Here is a 22,397-nt window from a genome sequence, read left to right as displayed (position 1 = left end):
CAGATCATGGCCTGCTTTATTATGTCATCATAACAAAATAAACATCATAACAAAATAAACACTGGTGACATCATAACAACACAACAAAATAAATAACAAATAAATAAAATAAATAACAAAATAAATAACATCATAACAAAATAAACACTGGTGAGCAATACACCATTGCATTCCTAAGACTGGGACACAATCTTGCAGTCCTGGCACACCCACAATATGAATCCCATTCAGTTATATATTAAGTGAATCATTTGTTTACACTTCTAGGTGATCATGATTATCGCAGAAGACTACACTAACATTAATATCAGTAAAAATCTTCTGTCCTACAGTTCCACCTTTAATCATTCTGTCATTTCATGTCAGGTATTACAATATGTTTTATTGTTTCAAAGACAGCATACATTATTTTTTACTGCTATTTTCACCTTGTAAGTAGTCTTTTGCAAGTCAAAGCTATTTGTAAATAGTTAGTGAATTAATGAATAAATAAATCTTTTAAAAAAACCAAAATAGCCCAAAACAGCTGTTTTATACGCAGTTAGTGTCAGATACCCTTCTCCCTTTCTGCTTGCCTCTCACACAAATGCGCACTGAGATAAGACACTCTGAGGTGATGATAACATTGCTTTTCATGCACACTGATGCTAGTATGAGTGATTGCAGGTTTTTTCTGCCATGCAACCCTACTGCCTGGCATTGCAAAACCTATTGTCAGACCTATACACAATTCCTTACAACTGATACTTAAGTTTGTACCCATGGTTCATCCCAACAACTTGGCATGATTTGCATGATTACACAGTTGCAATCATTACGCAGCATGCAGTCATTTTAGCTTCATCATCAAAGTCCTTAAAAGCAATACAAGTCCACTGGCTTCCACAGATTTTGCATGAGGTTCCAAAGCAGGCTGTAGCCCCAGGGCAGTGAGACTATCTGTAACTGTTTCTGCTCTTATCCTATTCAGGTACTACTACTCTGGGACATTTAGAATATTTTTTTACCTTTATTGCACCTCCCCAGTGATCAGGGACTGGTCTCTTTTGCTGTCAAGCTTGGCATCAGAAGATACACTTAAGCACTGCATCACAGACACCTTACATGGAAGTATAGCACAGAGACCCCAGTTTAGTGCCAGGCCATTCCAACTTAACCTGATGCATGCTTGCAGCATAGTACTGTGCACAGTGCTTGCACACACCTAAAAGGAGTACAGTTGACTGACCCTACTAGACAGCGGAATTTAAGGTCCCATTGCCAGACTGACATGAACATAGCTTTCCCTCTGCAAGTCAGAATACAGAGCTTCTCACCTCAGCCCTCTCCATTTCAGGCAGTGAGTCTCTGTGCAGGAAACAAGCCAGCTAGCAGGGCCTTACTCCTGCCTGGGCAGTGTTCTCAGCGCAAGCTGTCAGCATGCTTGGCATCAATCAAAACTGAACAGTTTGTCATAAATTACTATATGAACACATGAAGGCATTAATCTTCATCTGAACACCACTGGTTTGCAGAAGCATTTCACTCCCTTTTTCCCTCGCTAGAAATTATTATTAGTACTACAATATCATACATGTAAGTGTTATTCTCAGGTACCACTGTGCTAAGCAGTGTGCAAACACAGAACAAAGACAGCCCCTGACCCAGAAGATTGCAACTTAAATAATCTGAGATATTCATCCAATTCACACTGCACTGATAGCTTCAGTTTTCCATTAACATACTTCAATTCAGTGAACCACTCTTGTGGAAACCCATAGGAATTTTGCCAGTGGATTTCATTTAACACAGGAAAAGGCTTAAAAAGAAATATAGGATATCACTGTTTTAGAGAAAAATAACTGCAAGTAGATTCATGTTCTATTTTCTAATTCAGGAATGTTCTTGATTGATCAGCCTACAAACTTGGAACTAGTATAACATCACTGTTTTTGGAAGCATGAGTGTAGGTGACAACATACACCAACACTTGCACAGTTAAAAGATTAAGAAAGTCACATATGATGGCCCTAACTCCACATTCATTGTTAGTGAGCACTGTGAATCTGAGAACACTGAGATCCCAGGAACACATACACACCCAATGGGTAATGATGGAGGAAAATGGTCCGCAAGCTTCGTTTAAAAATAAATCATAATGCATTCCTTCTGATTCAGTAACCCAAAGACAAATGTCTAAAACATACTACAAATGTTAGAATGTAGGATATTTAGGATATTTTTCTAAAAATATTTAAAATAATTCAGTATAAATAAAAGTGAAAAAGGTGTCTGGATTTCAGCCCAGAAATACCACTGAAGCTTTACACAAATACTTGTATCAGGATATAACAGGAATTCCTGTGCTTTGGGCCAAAATGGGGAAGAACCTTGTAACTTGCAATGAATATAGAAGGCAAAAATGCCCTTCCCTCTGCTACTTTGTCACTTTTCCTTTGACTAACAATCTTTTTTTTTTTTTTCTTATAGAAAACCAGTTAATAAAGAGATACTAAGGGTGAGCTCCTCGGAACAGAAGTGCAAGCTTTGGTCTGACTCTTCAGGGAGAGCTGCATGCAACAAGTGCGCCCATCTCACAAACTGACCCAGGGGGTGTCGTGTCAAGGCGTCTCCCTAATCCCTGCTGTACACATCACTACAGTTTGGTAGCGCCTATTTCCTGCAGCATTAACTTCTTACAGCAGCAATACAGACCAAGTCGTGCAGGCAGAGCTGTGCCTTTTTCCGCTAAAAGCAGGAAGCTGCCATTTCTAAACTTGACACTGATCTAGTACCTCAATAATATTCCAGAAGGGCTGGTGATGGGATCTTTCCACTCACAGGGCACTGGTCTGCAGCATGACACAAAATTAGGGCTCTCTGTAATTGCTGTTAAACTTTGTTGCAGGCTTAAATATCAAATTTTTCCATAGGGATTATGGGCTTGTGTACATAACTGAGCTGTACTGAAGGAAACACTGTTGTGGATCCTTTGAATAAGCAGTTTTAATATAAGCTTCTTTCAGCTCTGCATAAATAAAACAGTACCAAATTATGTGGTAAAAACTGAAGTAACCTGCAAATATGTAAAGCTATGGGACCTATTGGTAGCAAAGATTTGTCTGGTGAGCTGTACTCCCCATATATATGTTAACTATACGGGGATATAGCACAGCTATATCCCTAAGCAGAAGTTGTAAGCATAGGCTGGCCACTAGTGTGATGCCTTTGCAATACTTACTACTGATATGCTGCAAATCACTTACCACCTCAAGAACAGCTGTAGCAAAAACTACAGCTGATTTTTAACTTTTCAAGGCAAAAAACTTCCCAAGCAAAACAAATCCGAATATATTGATACAGAAATTAAAAGGGGGAGATGCACAGAAAGGGAAAATAAAGAACATATAAAAATATTTAAAAAGCACCTACTGATGTTTCCCTCTATTTAACCGTTAATTCCTTTAAACTGCGCAACTCCCCCCACACTATCTCCTGTAATTGTCCTTATAGACTTTTATTTTTAGGACTGAATTGTAAATTCCCAATAAAAGAAATTCTTTAATGTCTAAAGTCAGAGTTCAGTCAGCACATTGTCCATTTATTAGCACTGAAGTGACAACCATGATACAAACTCCTCACTGTGGCCTGATACCCAGATCAGGAAGCAAAAGGAAACCAGCAGTTAAGCCTAAATCCCTATTTCAGGGTGCATTATTCAAAACCATTAATCTACTGGAGCAATGAATTACATTTTGAAGCGGTAAGAAATTGATTTCTGCTTCAGTGTGATCATATTTTCTAAGGACTGCTTTTAAGGTATTACAAAAAATAATTTTGACTCCTTATGAAGCAAAATATTCTGAATAGTTTGAGGTGTTTGTTAAAATGGCGAGAAAAAAATGAACTGCATTTAGAAATGCAAAGACTAGAGGCTGTATCTTTGGATCCAGTAATGCAATAATGATAAAAAATGTCCATAAATTGCTCTCTTATCTGAAAGAATCTGGAGTGGGTACAAGCATTTTTGCTGAACAGAAGAAAGATTGTTCCCTGAATTATATTTTACAGATTCAAGGTTAATGAAAGAAAAAAAGGATATTTTGTACTTGAAAATGGGTAAGTTCTCCTTTATAGGTATCCTCATTCTCTTTAGGCTTTTGTGTTTAGAGAAATACTTATCGCTTTGCTCAGCATTCTTATGAGACCTTGAAACTATACATAAGCTTTTCCACTTCATTCTGTTCTCATACAACTGTTGTACGTATAAATCCTTTGTAAATAAAATGGAATTTAACCTAAAAAAAGTCTTCCTGCTCTAGTTAGGTGACCCTGAAAAACAGATACACTTTTTTTTTTTTTAAAGTAAGCAAGGAGACTTTTTTGTGCTGTTTTTTAACGTTCTGTCTTTTGCACTCCGTTCCCCCAAGTTGGATCTGCTATTTCTGGATTGCAGAAACACTAATCTATCTTGGCTTGATAAACTTTTGTGAGGGGATGACTATATCCACTGAGTTACTGCACCAGTTATTACCTTCCATAGTTATAAGGTTAATTCTATAAATCCAAATAAACAAAAGAGTATGTTCATATTTGTATTCCCAAAATGTTTTTGCTGTTAATACACAAACAGCATTGTTCCAAAGGGAAGCAAAATGTGAATTAAAAGAATAACACTCAAACTCTACATGCATTAGATTAGGTCCCTCTGCTTCCTCCATTAAATGTACACACACTGGTTTGTCTTCAAGCAGCTGAAAAACACATAATTTAGCTATTAATCTTTCTGGATACACCTGGCAAATAAATTTTTTATTTCATCAATTTTCTTTCTTGTATCTGGGTTACATATATTAGCCATTCACGGATGTACTTCTGGGGTAGACTCCCTTGTTGCTTCACGGTTTGATAAAACAATATACCTGATGTCTATCGGTAATATTTGCAACGAAAATGCAAGCAGTTACATCTGTTTTTAGTTATGAGTGGCTTTGAGATGTAAATTTCATAGAAGAGTAACCTAACATTTACAGTTAATCTACACTCAGTCTTCAAAACTAGGAATTAAGACTAGAAGGCAGAGAATCATTCATTCATAGCACAAAGTCAAGATGATGATGATGCGTGATCTTTCATCACCGTTGTGTTGAATATTTAACAGTTAACTTTTGCCACCACTGAAGAAACCTGACTGCAAGTAGCACATTTTAGTTTCAGTGAGCCAAGAGAAGGTCAATAACTGTGATAAACAGCCAGCACTGTCAATACATGAACATTATTTGATCTGTTGACAATAATTAGACATATTAGCTAGAAAAAACAAAAATGATACATCGTTGCTTCTGTGCTTTTGGGGCTAGAAATGGGTTTAAAACTAAACAGCCAAGCTTCTTGTTGTTCTGTTGTTTTGTTTTTTTTTTAAAGTACTAGCAAGAATCTTCATACTGGCACTGCAGAGACTGCTAAAGGCAATCTCCAGTTGACTGTGGCCTTCAGGTTATACCTGCAGTGTACAACATTAGATAAGGTCCTTAAGCCAACCAAAGAAGCCAAACACATACTGTGAGGAAATTAGATAGCTAAGAAATGATTTTTCCTACATGAATTACAGCTGCAAGCCTCAGTCCCTCCACCTGCTTGTACCAAATGAATCCTTAACATTTGCCTAGCAGTTGTCATGCGCGAGCTGCTTACTCAAAACTTTGTGATGGCATCACATTTCCGAGAATTAAGACAGATATTTATTTGTAGAAAACATAAATGAGCAGAGTGCAGAAAAGGATTTTGCCATGACACACAGATGGATTTTTCGTTCTTTGTTTGGCTTTTGTTTGATTTTTTATTAAATCAAGGAAAGAATACAGAGCAGAAGCTGATGGGAGGAAAAATGCTGACTAAACGAACTGCTCAGTCTGAACTGACTTCATTGCCAGAAGTTAGAGAGGTACAAACAGAACCAAAAATGGTGCCAAAAATGTGCTCTCTGGGGAAGCAGAAAATCCACTTCTCTTCTCAGTTCTGCTGCTGTAAATCCACAGTAACTCCAGGCATGTGATACGAGCCGTTCTGGACGTACAGCAATGTAACATGGGCACATGCGGCTCATGTTGCCCTGATACGTGGGCACATTATAGCTATATGTGCATTCAGAAGGCAAGGTTCTTTCTTCCTTTACAGAGAAAATATAACAAGATCAACAAGAGCAACCAACTACCTTCCAAATACCCTAGAAAAGCAGAACACTTCTCACAGCAGCAGAGACAGGTCTTCTCCACAAGAGCAAAGCAAATTTGTCAGACTTTTCAATGACATAATGCTGTGGATATTAACTTTTCTTTTTTGACAAACAAAATCTTTCTATTTTAACTGCTATAAACAACTGATGACCACACAGAGAGCTATTTCAGTAACAAGATCGGTATGGGAGACTGCAAAAAGTAATCTGCTAACAGGACTCATAATTTATATACGAAACTAACATATTCCTAAGTGTTCTAGATCGTGTGCCTCAGAGGTGTTATAAACACAAACATCTATTGAGTTAGACCTAATAAAAAATTTAGATTTTCATTATGAAGGCCATGTATGACAGACAGCAATATACCGATGCTGGCAATGAAAAGACAGGTATTAAAACCCATGTAATATAATCTTCCCCTGAAAACAGATATAAAAACCTGAGCAATAAAAAAGCACGGGTTCCTGACATTGTGTATACAGCAACACTTCCGTGCTTTCCCCACCTTTTACTCCCAAACTCCCTCAACCAGATCACTGTGCAGCCCTAGCAACCCATTTATGCTCAGCTGGCCATCCACCATCATTATCTGTACTACATTCTGCCCTCGTGGATGACCTTAAACTGCAATCCTGGAAAATACCTTGCTCACCAACCCTAAGTGTCACTTGCTATAATTAGCATTCTGGGAGCTAACAATACAGCCATTAAGGCACTGAGAAAGACACATGTCCTGCCTTAGTTTAGTGTATATCAAGTGATCAGCCAGATGACCATTAAAGCAGTGAAGTCTAAATTCAGGCAGTCAACTTTCCTGCCTCAACCCATAACCTATCTCAGAGGGTTTTCACCAGAGAGGTGGATAGTGATGCTCTTTCATGTTACCTTCCTCGCTATGAAATGCAGTGCTTCCAAATCTCTCTTCCTATTCCCAGGACAGCCTGCAATGAGAAAAACCTGACTTCAAATAGAACAACAGTCTTAAAATCAGGCTGTCATTCAGCAGCAACAGCTTTTGCTGAGCACACACAACTTCACAGTAAGGACACTGCCTACTGTGACTTCCCCACTCGCCAAGGGCATCGAATAACATGAGAATATTTCATCTCCATTCCAAAGGTTTAATATATTAAAATATTAAAATTTATCACCACCATCTTGTTCCAATTTGGATGGCCAGATAACTGATTTAATACACTGAAGAAATACTAAAACCGCTAGTGCAAAGCTTTATGTAAAACTACTACCATAAATTAAAAAGCTTGGTGCTAGACTGATGCTGAGTTCCACTTAACACCATCAAATTTCATTCAGGTAAATCCCCCCTCATAAAAAAAAAGCCACCACACTGCTGCCTAATTCCTAATTTCTCTAAGTATACCAAAATTCATTAGGGTTTCAAGTACAGTGTCAAGCAAAATAGCAAATTCTCTTTCTAATGAAAACATTTATTTCCAGGATCATTCTGTGTACACAAAATAGTCTATTTCAACAAATAAAGATGCTCTCTAGTTAAAACTGACAGAAAAGAACAAAACAAAAAAACAGCTTAAACGCAGACGAAAGAAATGTATTTTATTTGTGTTAACTAAACTTTTAACTACAGAGCAAATCAAAGCCATTAAGATCTCAGTAGACATCTTCTGAGGACTATGACCTCTACACACCACGAAATGGATTCAGTGGCCATATTTGTCCTTTCCCATGACACATGGCTATTACATCTCTCTCCAGCTATACAAAAAGGGTTGTTTAGCTTCAGATGGCAGACTGTTAAGAGCATTTTGATATGTGGGGGTTTGGGGTTTTCTTCTGGGAGCTTTGTTTAAAAACTTACTTCTCTACGGGCTACGGATCTACAGGTTTTTGGTGGACTAATCAGCAACTGGAATGAAGAGCCAGTATCATTCATTTGGCAAAAGACTTAAATACTCCCTCAAGGGAAAATCTGGCACAAAACACACAAAATTGGCTGTGCAACTAGCATGAATGACACAAGTAACTAATTCCCAAAGCCAAAATACAACCCTTTTAGTGTTTTTGAAACATAAAATCAATGATTTGGTTAAATGTGAAGGAATATAATCTTGGCCTGGACACCACTGACAGAAGGTAATTATGCTAGAGATATATTAATCTAATACTCACTTCTATATTTAACTTGCTTTTAGTTGTGTTTTGTTTCAGTTTTAGAGGAGTCAGTGGCTATCCAGCTTACTGTCCAAACCATTACAGTCACTTCAAGGACAGCAACTGCAAATTAAAATGTGGAAAATCCGTTACTAGTTTAGCAGACAGTTGAAGAAAAGTCAGCCTTGTTTGCAACCCTGGGTTCAGCGTACCTGACCAAACAAATAAGCATCTTCCCAGGATCACAGTGATGTAGAAGTGCCTCAGTTGTTTTTCAGTAATTTTCACTGAGAGAGGCACAAGTTTTATATGCTTATTTTGAATATGCATCTATTTAAAAGTTAATAACACAATGACTATTAAATGCTTAATGAGAAATAATAATAATAATAACAATAATAATAATACAGATTATTAACCAGTGATACGTAAAACAGTGACAGCAATGGATGCTGAAGTTATTCAGAGCCACTTCAGAAGTGACGGTTTGGGAAATGCCTGAGTAGACACTCAGGAATTCCTAAGCAGTAATTCTGTTGAAAGAAAACTTCTGGGAACAGAGGTGAAGAACATGAGACAAAGAGGAGAGGCTTTGCAGAAGCCAGCTACATCTGAAACGAGAACATTCTTACTAAAATACAACTATTGTACTTTCAGTCAATATCTAGAGTGCTCCATTGGCTCCCACTATGGGGAATATTTTGAAATTATAATATGTCACCGTTAACGTGGCATTTTCAGAATGTTCTTAAATGATTAGTCTTGCCATAACATGAGGAAACAACATTGACACAAAGCATCTACTGTAACAAACTACATTCCACAATTCTGGCAATTTTAACAATAAAAACTAAAATGTCAACACAATCTCTACACCTGGTTTACAAGACCAGTTATTTTCTTTGTAACAAATTGAGTAGTGATGCAAGGAGTAACCTCCAAAAGTAACATAAGCATAACAGTTGATGTGCAATTTAACTGCTGATTTAAATCAGTTAGCTGTCACAATTAACTCCCCTAAACTGCTTCTAAAATGGCCAGACGTGGAAAGGAAGAAGGAAAACAAAATGGTTAACAACCACCAGCAGAAATGTCTTAAGTATGCTGAAGATCTTCCAGCTTAACTAAGGAGAAATTCATTCCAGGATCTAAGAGCTGTGCCAGGCATTAAATCTTTCATAGCAAATCATCCTAATTGCCTCCATAGAGTTAACCTATCTTATATTCCTAAGCAATCCTACCAATGAGAAGGTCTCTTCTTTTTTGTTAAAGCTTTGTTTGAGAAATTCAATTTCAAGCTGTCAGCACTCATAGCCATTTATTCTGCACTTCCAGTGAAGTCTGTGGGAGTGGGAGGTTAGAAAACCAGCTGAAATGAATTAAAGTCTGCATCTCCAATGCAGTTTTCCTGATTTTTAAGGGAAGAAGAGTTATTACTGTAATTGTTATGCCTGTTCCCCTTTTTTGATCTTGCTAACTCCCCAACAATATTTTGCACTTCCTTTTGCACTCAAATTAACAAAACCCCAAACATTTTCCACTGGAATTTTACATGGCCGTTTTACCTACCTTATCCTCAACAAATATCTTACAAACAAAATAAATGAAAGCTGATATCAATCCAGAATATCAACAACCACTCTTAATAACATTTTATGGTACCTGTCCACTGTGTTTTAGTAAACGTACCTAAAATTATACCAAAACACTGAAATCATATCACAATGGTACAGTAAACAGTGTGGCACAAACCCCTCTGCAGAAGTCCTTCAGATTAAAAGGCAAAGCATTCCTGACAATCTGTGACACAGAATACAATCAAACCAACACTCAAAATATTAGGGATCTTGAAGCTCCATTCCATTACATATTTAGGTCCTCTGAATCCAACACTGAAGAGGCAAAACAAGAGAAAACTAGAAAGACAGGCAGAAAGAACTAAGCAAACAGAGCAACCTTACCTTTCACAAGCTCGGACTGTCCATGCAGCAATTATCCATAACGAGATACTAAAAACCAACAGTACAGTTCCTGGACATATTGTCATTAGAGTCTTCATAACAAAACGGGTATTGAAGTTTATCTTATTTAATGCTCCAATGCTTCTAGATGAGGCATCAGTGAAAAGTTTGCTATGCAAAAGCATAACTCTGGCAATAAGATATAGTCTTAAGAACATTGGTATAGATAAAATAATATCCACATCAGCTGTTGTTGTGGATGGAGCGTAAGAAAAGGCGAGCCGGGCTGTCCATGTGAATGTATAGTTCCCAGGTATGGGATGTATAGCACACACCAGTATTTCCAAGCAGATAAAGAAAATACGCTCATAAGTCATGGCTATTCTCCAGTCATCTGCTCCATTGTCCACCATGAACAACTGAAATAATAAAATATAAGGTTAACTTTAGTACATCATTAATAAACCTTGTTATAATTCTATCTTAAAATACCATAGTTTTCAAAGCTGCCAATGACTTCTAAAAAGAGAATAAATATGCCATTTCAGAAAATGACATTACTATGTCACTATGAAGCAAAATAACTCTGGTTAAGGTAAAAAGAATTTTGCCATGCGCTATTTTTAAATCTGTACGTGAAACTGAATTTTCCTATATTATTTCCTAAGAATTCCTTGTATTTTCTTTAATTGTAAATTCTGGTAAAACAAGACTCTGGACCAATTTAAGCCTTGTCCCTTCAAAAATCAATTACTTACTCTAAGTTCACAAAATTGAGACAAATTTAAGAAACTGTTTTCAGAATGGGTATCTAAATTACAAATTGAAAATACTTTCTAAGATGCAATGTTAAGCACACCCTACAGCATATCCATACTTCAGACAGAGTGATACTACAGCTTCTGTAGAACTATCTAAGCTTTCTTCAAGCTTCAGGCACCAATACAAAACAACATAGGATGCAAAAGTGCATAAGAAACTTCACAAAGACTCAAAAAGATATCTCATGGTGAAAATCTGAAAAGCAAAAGCTGGCAAATATCAGAGCAGCCCAGACAGCCAGGTGATATCTACTAGTAGGTGAAAATTAAATGCATATGTTAGTTCTTGCACAATCAAGGCCTTCAGTTTGCCATCCAAGAACAAAGGTATTGAAACATTCCACACTGTTTAGTAAATGTTGTTCGTAATGATTTACTAAACAAACAATCAAACAGCATTTGGCACTAGTAGAGAGTAGCAGTGTGCAACAAGTTGCACATAGGCAATTTTTCAAAAAGGACCATAACCCATAATGACAAAGATACAATCTCAGTGACAGGAGAAGACCTTCTCATCACTTCAGCTACAGTCTGAATCTAAACAAGGCTGTTCAACAGGGAATGAGGAAAGGAAATAAAAATACTTTTGCAGGATTTTAAAAATTAGATTATTAAAAAATTTCTAAGTAATTCAATAGGTGAGAAGACAAAGTATGCAAAGAATGCCCTCTTTAAAGTAAGAGGAGTATCTTCAGCATATACACAGCCAAAAAAACAATTACTCATCTGCCCTGCTCTTCACCCCTTTCCACCTTTCACGAGTTCAGAAATACAAGCCTGATCTCTCTGTATATGTTTTTAGAAATCAAAAACACACTCTACATCCTCTTCCCAATGCATTCAGTTTATCTTTCAGAAAATTGCTCCATTCATTTGTTTAGGAAAGTGAAAACCACAAATTAACTTTATTACAGTTGAACTGATACTAAAAGAAACAAGTTAACCACAGTAAGAAATAAAACAAAATAAATTTCTGTATTTCTGGACCTGTTTTTCATCCCTTTATGTTCTTTCCCTCCATCTTACTGTATTGAGTGTCAGTGACAAGGTTTTGGTACCGGGGCGGGCGCTGCAGCAGTGGCGTGTGCGAGAAGAGATCAGGGACTGCTCCACAGTGGACCCACTGCAGGACATAGCTGAGCTCATCAGTAAAGCTGGTGGTGCTTCTGTGAAAGCGTATTTAAGAAACAGCAAAACACTGCCCAGGCGGTGAGGAATGAGGGGAAAAATCAGTGGGAAACAACCCTGGAAATGCTAAGATCAGAGAAGAAGAAGGGGGAGGAGGTACACCAGGGACTGGAACAGAGATTTCCCTGCAGCCCATGGAGAGGACCGTGGTGAAGAGGTATTGCCCCAAAGCCCATGGAAAGGACCACACTGGGGCAGATACTGGGCAGATACCTACCCTGCAGCCCATGGAGGGCCCTGTGCCAGAGCAAGGTAGGTACTTCCTGATGGAACTGCCACCTGCAGAGAGCCCGCACTGGAACAGATTCTCCTTACAAGAACTGATGCCCACGGATGACCCATGCTGGAGCAGGTTTAGCCCAAAGGGCTGCAGACCATGGAGAGGATCCACACTGGAGCAGTGAAAAACCACAAGGAGGAAGGAGCGGCAGAGAGTAACTGTCGTGGATAGACTCCCATTCCCCATACCCCCTGTGCCACTCACGGGCGAGAAATAGAAGCGTTGGGAATGAAGGAGAGATGTTGAACTTGGGAAGAGGGGGTGGTGCGAGGCCTTTTAGTTTGTCTTTGTTTCTCACCATCTTACTATGCTTTTAACTGGCAATAAATTAAAATAAATTTCTGCAAGTTGAGCCTGTTTTGCCAGTGCTAGTAATTAGTAAGGGATTTTCCCATCTTTATATCAACTCACAAACTTCTTAATCTCATTTTCTCTCCTTGTGCTGTTGAGGAGGCAGAGTGAGAGAGCAGCTGGGTGGGCGTCTGGCAGTTGGCCAAGGTCAAGCCACCACACTTATGTATAGTTCCTACCTGCACTGCAATACTATGAAAGACAAAGCTAAAGACACACAGTCATTGAAATCAATGTATGCATCATGAGCACATACATTTTCTTTTACCTGTGGTCTTTCTGCAAACTTTGTATACTAAATATATGAATTGATACTGGAAGGCCAATTTATGTATATATGTAGGTATGCATACAGGTATTACCAAAAAAGTGATGGTTTGCACTTAGCAAATGTACTATTTGGTATGAAGGGCCAAACTTTCAAAGTACAGTATGGTTCAAGTGCATCTGATTCTTGTGACAAACCTCTAAGTGCTGTCAGTCAGATTACAGAAGTGTTACATCAGTTATGAAGAGGTCCAGGTATTTAGAAAACCCAGATTACAGATGAATAGTAAGAACCTTGACTGAAAAAGAGATAGAAAATTTAAAATCTTTCAAATGCTGCGTGGGTTTCTGAATAAAAGAATAGATTAACAACAGATTTAACTATTTCAACTCTCAGTTACATATAAAATATATGTCAAAATGGCAGTGTTTTTAGATTTCCTTTCAAGTTGCAAAATCTGCTGAAAAAAGCAATGGTCTTTTGTCCTCCCTTTTCATCTACCATCTTCACCAATTTAAAAAAGAATTCTATATGCAGAAAGGCAATTAAAAAAATTATAACTTAAGTACTGATTCAATTTCAAAGATGAGAACAGAAGAATGTGAGTTGAATTTAGGCATTAAAATTTGATCTTACAATTTTCACAGAAGAAAATGTTATTTAATCACTGAGTTTTTAAAAAACTTTAATATGTCCTTATGGAATACATACCTGATAACATATTCACCTGTCAGCAGAAGAAATCCTAACATGCTACAAAGAAAGGAGTTTCTCTGTAGTGCTCAGTGGAATGGGTTACTTTTGCAGACACAGAAAATCCCTATCAACTTTCCTTGACCTCAGCAGTGCCTATTTCTTCTAAGAAAAATAACATTTTAAAGTGATAATATCTTCAGCTGTCACATAATGAGATTTAGGAGGTTAAAACATGGACAGTAGAAAACACCAGAAGACACAAACGTCCACAGATCCAGTGCAAACATTTCCACTTCATAAAAATACTGACATTTCAAATCACATTTATGAGGAAAATCTCCTTACAATTCTCTGTCTCTAAATTCAAACTGTGACAGATATCAAACACTCTGGAACGAATATGAGCCTCTAAAAACAGGCCATGAATGACAATTAAATTGGGACATACCAAAATGACATGGAAATCAGTACAGGTTTTTATGTATATTTTATATACTTGCAATTATGCAATCTACTAAATGCAAGTTTCACTTTTAATTTGGAAGATACAGAGGTATTTGTGCATGTCTGCATGCTTGGCTGGGTACATTTCCTATCCAGAAAGCAAGGAAAGTATATGAAGGAAGAAGAGAAAGAACAGCTGAACAGCACAATTTAAAGGGAATGTACACACCCTCTCAGCTGCTTTCAGTCAATCCTGTTATAATAACCATGCATTAATTTCAAGATACTACTCCCCATTTGAATGGAGAACGATGCTAGCAATAAAAAGAGAACATAATAAAAGAATGAGCAAACTCCTCCTACAGATTTGAGTCCTGCACTCCACAGAGAAGGCCAAGCTCCAGTCAAGGTCAAAACTGTTATGCTGGTTCATAGCTTTCCAATTTCTTAAAATTATTCAGTGTTGAAATCTAATGCAAGTACTTCATCAGTGCTCTGCAAGGTTCTTCAAATACACAACTCTCACATACCTTTACTAAATCTGCACTCTATATGAAAAATTTTAAAGTTATTTTCACCTGAAATTATGTAACATATTTCCAGAATGTTACATGTAAAAGTAAGGCATAAATCAATCTTAAACTTCAAATAAACTTGATATTTTTAATGCCACACAGTAAAAACATAAAATATCATATCATAGATATTTATGTGTGTGTATTTACATAGCACTTTGTTAAATTTGTGTAACACCAGATGAGAAAAAGAGAAACACATTCAAAGTAGACAGATTGCACACAATGACAACTTAGATCAGAGATCCTAAAGCTACTTAAAACAAAATGAGATAAGTTAATTTTGTAAATCATTAGTATATCAAAAGAGATTCATGGCAGGCAATCAGAGGATGTTGGTGAAAGACAAGAACAAGGAAACTAGCCATTTTCTAAAAATGCCTTTAACATCCAGGTAGAAGAACAAATCTGAAAACTGTATCACTACCCTGCTGTAATACTATAGGGATACATTAACACAGGAGTAAAAAGGAAGCAACAAACTGTGATAAAGTATCATCAGCTGTGGCCCTAGAAGCATTATTTGCAGAAGAGGAATAAACTGTACTCGCAAACATATTGTTGCAACTGTTTAATTTAAAAATCCAAATTTAAATGTTTAAATACTGGAGTCACTTAAACCTTAAAAAAGAATCAATGGGACTATGATCCACAGTAGCAAAATATAGCCTCTGGGCATGCTTATTTACCAAAATTTGTGACCAGACATTTTTCTATAGTTTGTAGTCTCAAAAATATAATTTATACAACCAAAAAGACCATTCTGGTACTAAGAGGAGAAGAAGACAGAAGATATTTCTTTTGTCTTGCTACTCCAAACAGCCAAGTTATTGACCCACCGCACCCTATTAAATAAAAATGATTTTAAATTATATGGTGGTAGAAGATAGACATCTCAAGCCTTTAACACAGTTCCCCCCAGCTGGGGGATGAAAAAGATCTTCCTCCATCAACAGAAGGCACATAATCAAATGGTCTGTAAGCTATCTAAAGGCCTGCCCTTGACCTCGGAGAGCCTGCAGGAGTCCCTGATGGGTGCTGTACTCCTCATCCTAAATACAGTACCACAGGGCAGACATGTTGGTGGGTCCAAGTCGTACATAAAGTCATGAGGCATCAAACACCTTCTGCATGCAAAGTATGGAAGGCAAAGTATGTTTTTCACAAAATTACATGAGGGCTTGGCTATCTTATGTTTTCCAGAACGTTTGCCACATCCAGAGGCAAAACCAAACTTCCTAGCAGGTCATTAGAAATTGATCCACAAGGTCCTGTGGATATAGCTATCTACTGAAACATGCTTAGTTCATTCAAATGTGGAAGCTGGACTGCTCTATCACTTATACATGTATACGTACATACACACACACACCCCTCCCCTAGTATATAAAAAAGTCATTTTAAACACAGCATTGTAAAAGTTTGGTACTTAGCTTCAGCACAAAAATTATTATTTGCATAATATATTTATTTAAATTTAACATCTCTGTGAAAAATGAGTTTTTCATAGTTATTGACATTTTGCTACAAACACTGTGTACATCAATGCACGTAAAGAAAGATTCATGTTATTGTCTGCTGGTGGCTAAGAAGTGCAGCATAAAAAACTTCACTTTAAAATATATCTGAATAATACATCTTAGTTACTCTGACAGGCCACACATATCCATAGCCATTTCAAAAATTAGATATGTGTTAAACAACGCTCTTAACAGGTTTGTCTCTGTCTTTTGTTAACCTCTTTCTCTCAGATCGTTATAAAAACCCTACCCCAAATACTCTGTGTGATTTTTTTAAAAGAAAGGACATTTATGATCACATAAACTAATACAAGGTTAAATTCTGCCTTAGCACACAAAGGTTAATTCTGCCTACCCATATTTACATTCTGTTTTAAATCACATACTGACAGTACCCTTTTCAGCTTTCTCTTACCAAAGATACTTAGAGGCGTTGCTCAATATTTTTGAATGGTACTGGCCAGATTTTCAGTTCTATCATTCATCTCAAACAACTATGAAATAGCTTGACCTCCCAACAGCCCACAACACCAAAAGACCATTATACACTCAGCAATTGCTGGGACGTAATGTAATTTCTTTTCATATAAGTTTCTCCATATATGAGTATGTGTTCCAGGGACCCAAAGAAGGTGAGATGCTCCTAAAAATGCCATTCTTTCTACCCAGTAACTTTCCATGCAGGTAATAGTATTATAAATTGAAATCCAAGGACTACAAACAAACAAAAAAAAGGACATTCCAAGATATCAAGATTTCTTTACTAATGCTATGGAGAAGAATCACCTGAGAAAAGCATAATAACGCACAAAACTAAGAAATTCTCACAAGCTTCTAAATATATAACAAAATCAAAAGAATTAGGTAATGAACTTATTAATAGCAAGGGCTGATTTTTATATATATAAAAGATTATTATCAAAACAAAGTATTTTCTCACTTCCATTATTAAAGAGATATTTCACAAGGCAACCTCCTAATTTAATTTAATTTGGACACTTGCTGGAACAATCACAGTTCAGCTTCCTCAGATCTGTAATCAACAGGGACGTATTTAGTTTTAAGAATTTTTATGAACCTTTGAACCAAATCAGAGGTCCAGAAACAAAAGTCTACCACTCAGGGTTACCATATTCATTTCAGATACTCAGCAGATCCACCAGAAAGTGACTGAATTGATCTGACTGAATCAGGAGTTTCTACAAAGTCAATGTCCACAACATGTATTTCTTCATTTTAACAATATTCTTACTTTAACAGCTACTTCATTAGACCAAAGTTTCAGATCCCAGACTTTCCAGCTGCTTAAAACACAATGCAAATAAACTCCTTAAGTTACCACATGTAGAGGCTTCCATCCATCACCAGCAGTTCCCAAAAGTTCTTGTGACTGGGGTTGACAGTCAAAACTGATCCAAGCAGATACAGAAGGATCATGACTTAATAAAGCTCTGAATATTGCTTAAGTGCAAGAAGAATAACGCAGAAGGAACAGCTGAGATAGGTCTTTTGCATGAACATGCAAAACAGGAAAATGGGACCAGTTCACTAAAACAGCATGAATCTTGCTTTATACCATTTATAATTCTGTTATTTAAAAAGCAGGGAAGAAATAACAAAGAAAATAAAAATCATATGTTTCCTATTACATAACAGATGTACTTACTAGAGAACATACTGGGTGACCCAGAGCAATCCAGAATAGCAGCTTCATGCAATTGACAGAGATCGAATGAAAAAGATACATACTTTTCAACCACAGCTTTTTTTCTCCAAGAACCTAAGGACTGAGACAAAGTTATCTGGATGTAGCCAGCCCTTAGAAAACATTTCACCACCTAACCTAACCTAGCCTGATCACAATTTATTCAGAACTCAGCTTCCATCAGCTGCCACTCCATGCTACCCTCTGCTTTCACTGGCCTGCTCTGGCTCACTCTCCCTGCTAAGAGAATGAGGGAGGGCATGAGCTATGCCAGCTTTATTACATCTAAAAGGAAAAGCTGAAAAGAAATAGTGACTGAATTGCTTAGGTTCCCTTTGTACTTTCATAAATATAAACAAATGACCATACTGAACAAATTACCATGCTACTAAAATAATCCAAAACCACCAGCAGCTAAAATCTCTTTAAAAACTTCTGGTCTTTTAGGCCTGCTGTAACTACTACACTGATTTTGGCAGTATGGGGATGGAAACACTGATTTCTGAGTTAGGGATGACTTTAGTTTTGCACTGAAAGAGCAGTTCCAAAACTTCATATTCCAAGAACACGGCACATCTTCCCATAACATAACTGTGCTATTTTACAGAACTAAATTTTAGAATGCATTTTTTAAAAAACCTAGTGGTCTGTGTTATTTCTTTCCCCTTCTCGAGTACCTCAGGAATAAAGTAACTCTGATTCTACAGTATTTTTGCAGAAGCAAAACTCACCGGGGAGAACTATCTACATTTCAACATTTTTATATTGTTAATTTTAAATTATTATTTTACAATTCTTCATTCAGGATTTGTTTTTCTTCATTCAGTACTAAAATCAATTTGTTCTACAGATCACTGCATGAAGAAATGCCATCTCCCAAAACAGCTGCCATCTGCCACTATTCCCAATGCAAGAGAAGCCTCACCCTCTTAAGGGATGATCAGCTTCATTACTCCTAGGAAAACTGGAACCAATTTTAAAAAAGGATGTATTTTCTCAAGAAGTCGGCAATATTTTTGCAAGTGAATAGGGGAAACAGAAGTTTAAGAAAGAAGCACCGAATCTGAAGCTAGATAAAATGAGCTAACTCATTCATTCTGCCAAAGGAGTACACCAGTGACTCTAAACTTAGGAACGTGTTTTTAAGGAATGGCTGGTACCAACCTGTCATATACAAAAGAATCTGTCTTCTCAGTTCCTCCTTTAGTGTTTACTTATGATACAAATACTTCAGGTATTTGAGAAAGTTTGTGTTTAAACTGGGTAAATTTTTATTTAACTGACAATGGGTGAATACACATCAGTACCACAGGAATTATAAAGTCCCTGCTGTGTTTTTACTGTCTCAGAAACACAGTTAAACTGGGAACTTCATTTAAGGGTATGTTTAAAATAACTCCAAATACAGAACGCAAAATCTAAATATTTAAGCATTGTCCTAAAGCATGACCACTTAAATAAGGGAAACTAAGAACTGGGCAGCAGGAGAAGCAGAGTGGAGTTAGATGTACTTGTGTATTTAAAAATCCTAATAAACACAGTCACACACTAATCCTAAGAGTATAGCAGCATTCCTGCAAGAAATGCCTCTGTAATTCACCCTGGCAAGTAAATAAAGCACCAATAAAGCAGCTACTTACTTAGTATCTGTTACTCCTGAAGGCCTGAAGTGGGCTTCTGGCTAAGCCATATAGCAGATACAGTCTTCAAACTGCTTCAAAGATTAAGTTAAAATATCATTAAGAAAGGCAACTTTCAACACCAGGTTAAACATAGACTCAAGTTTCTTTATATTTCTATACATCTGAGTTTCTTTATAGGTAAAACACTGTTTTACTTCATCACTAATTATGACTGCAGCTACTTCCTCAGGAAAAAAAAAACAAACAAACAAACAAAAAAACCAAACCACAAAAACCTCCCCAAAAACCAACATCTAAGCATATTCTGTCAAACACCTCTTAGCACACACAGTTCTTGTTGTTGCTCCATTAACTATTTGAATGTTACAGCTTCATCAAATCTGTCTCGTTTACAGAAGCTCTCTCAGGTAATAGATGCTCTGTCCTCAAAGCTACTGTTTTTTTTTAAGAAGTCTGCAAATCAAATACACGAAACGAGTTTGCACTGAATGCTGCCAACCCCATTATCTCCACAGTTTAAACATAAAATTGCTATTCAAAATATTTTAGAAAGGTTTATTTTCACAACCATTATGCTCAACAGGACAGTCGGGCACCAAAAAGTCCAGCAGTGAATACAGAATGACACCAGCCACAACATACATACAAAAGTCACGGGTGAAATGCAAGAACTATTAATTTTGGATGAGGTGACATCTCTGATCACAAGCTGGATATAAAAAAACTGTTCATCTTTTTTATTTTCCTTCCAAGTGCCAAATGGCAGGGTAAAAGAATGGTCTGCCAGCACACAGCCACACTGCTAAATTTCTCATCTGGCTCGCTGCATCCAATACTGCTGCTGGGAGGTAGACAAATGTCTATTGATATATGGCTGCACATAAAGATGAAGAACCAAACATCTTCCTATCTGACAACCAAATCTGTAGAGCAGGCTGGCTATGTGTAGTCTTCTGTCAATTGGGTTTTTTACATAACTTGCCACTAAACTACCTTAAAACTATATGGAAGCCAAACTGGGAATACATCAGGCACAGCACTGGTCTATCTACCACATACAGATTTAGTTTTTCTGAGCTATCACACTGCAGGAATCACAACAGAATGCAAGTTATTGGTTTTTACCATGAAGCCCAAACTTGAACAAGAACAAAAATGGTGGGGTGGGCTTAGTGTGAAGCCACTCTACCCATGGCACCATTCAGATGAGGATCATGTTCAGTAGTAGCTATAATGGCGTACCTTTTCAGATACATTGGAATTTGGATGGGCAAGAATTTCCCCTGTATCAGCCCACTCCTTAAGCAGAGTCCAAGAACAACTCTTGGGCAGTATCCTACAAAGGCATCTACAGTCAAAGGAACCCACTACAATCTGGGTGTGGCAGCTTCATGGCCAAAAATGCATTTCACAGCTATTGCAGAGAGCAGCTCCGTGGGCAAAGAAAAAGCAGGTAAAGAACATCCTTAGCTTATTCATAAACCAATGTCTGTTCAAGAGTTTCCAAGTCTTCTTGAAAACATATTTTAATAATGACAAAGGTGTTGCATATAATGAGGATGCTCTAAAATGAAAGATCCCACTAATTTAGATACTCACAAATACAGATTCTCCTCTGAAGTCAAAACACACCTCAAATGTTTGTGACTGGTGTAAAAATGGTAACTAATGTTGTACCAGAAATGCAGTGAGAATACTTTTGATGAAAACTTCATTAAATCTGGATGCTATCAGTGAATGCTGAGTGATCATTATTGCTAGTTGTGTTTACTATTTGTTTCAGGTAGGAAACAATTTATTTTGTGCTGTCTAGCCACACCTGAATATTCAGTCTTTCTCCAGTTTCCCAGACTAAAATCAGAGTTCTATGCATGCAAATTTTATGGATGCAATGGTACAGACTGCACCAAAGCTACTATGCAATTTTTATTTTTAGTTAAGGACATGCCTCATTCCCGAGCTGCAACAGATCTTACCCTTAAAAGTGTAACAACCATCATGAACAAGAAATACCATTCACCGCCTGGGATGAATCTTTGTTTTGTTAAGAGACTGAAGATGAAGCATTGCTTCATAATGCGTTTTTCTAGTGAAAGACACTACTGTCAGAGGTCAGGGGTAGGGCAGGTGTGAATGTCTGCGTACACCTGCAGTGATGCTACAGAAGCTGCAGTGCTACGAAAGCTGGAATAAACAATTGTAACACAAATAAAATGCTTCATTAAAATTCCCAACAGTATCTCATTAGGGCATACTGTGGAGCACTGCATTAATTTTACATAGCAGTGTTTGGGACATCCACTAAAGCAGGTTGTTCTTGAAAATTATAGGCATAACTGGATGGCAACAACAGTGTCTTATTTACGTGACAAATGACTGATTTGAGCATAAGACTACAAGATAAGGAAGCCTGAGCTTCAAATGTCATTACAAAGGCTTCCCCAGATTATTTCCACAGCACCTGAACTCTTGGTCTCAGCCTCCCCTTTTGTAAAGGCATCATTTAAGTGACAGGAAAAAATGTGAGCATGCATCCAATTCCCTCTGACAATGAAAACTACAATATAAGTGCTTGTTACACACCTGTTTCCTTCTTTA

At 37.2% G+C, this 22,397-nt stretch overlaps 1 protein-coding gene across 1 annotated transcript in view; it reads right to left on the bottom strand.

Annotated features, from left to right (window-relative positions):
* Positions 1–22,397, bottom strand: part of KCNN2 (potassium calcium-activated channel subfamily N member 2) — a 74,504-nt gene that overhangs the window by 42,776 nt on the left and 9,331 nt on the right. The window contains exon 3 of the mRNA XM_064438847.1: positions 10,309–10,727. Coding sequence (XP_064294917.1) covers positions 10,309–10,727 — 419 coding nt within the window. The remainder of the gene's footprint in view (positions 1–10,308; positions 10,728–22,397) is intronic.

The sequence above is a fragment of the Phalacrocorax carbo genome, chromosome Z (assembly GCF_963921805.1).
Source record: "Phalacrocorax carbo chromosome Z, bPhaCar2.1, whole genome shotgun sequence".
Lineage (NCBI taxonomy): Eukaryota > Metazoa > Chordata > Aves > Suliformes > Phalacrocoracidae > Phalacrocorax > Phalacrocorax carbo.
This window is presented reverse-complemented; position numbering and strand designations above follow the sequence as displayed.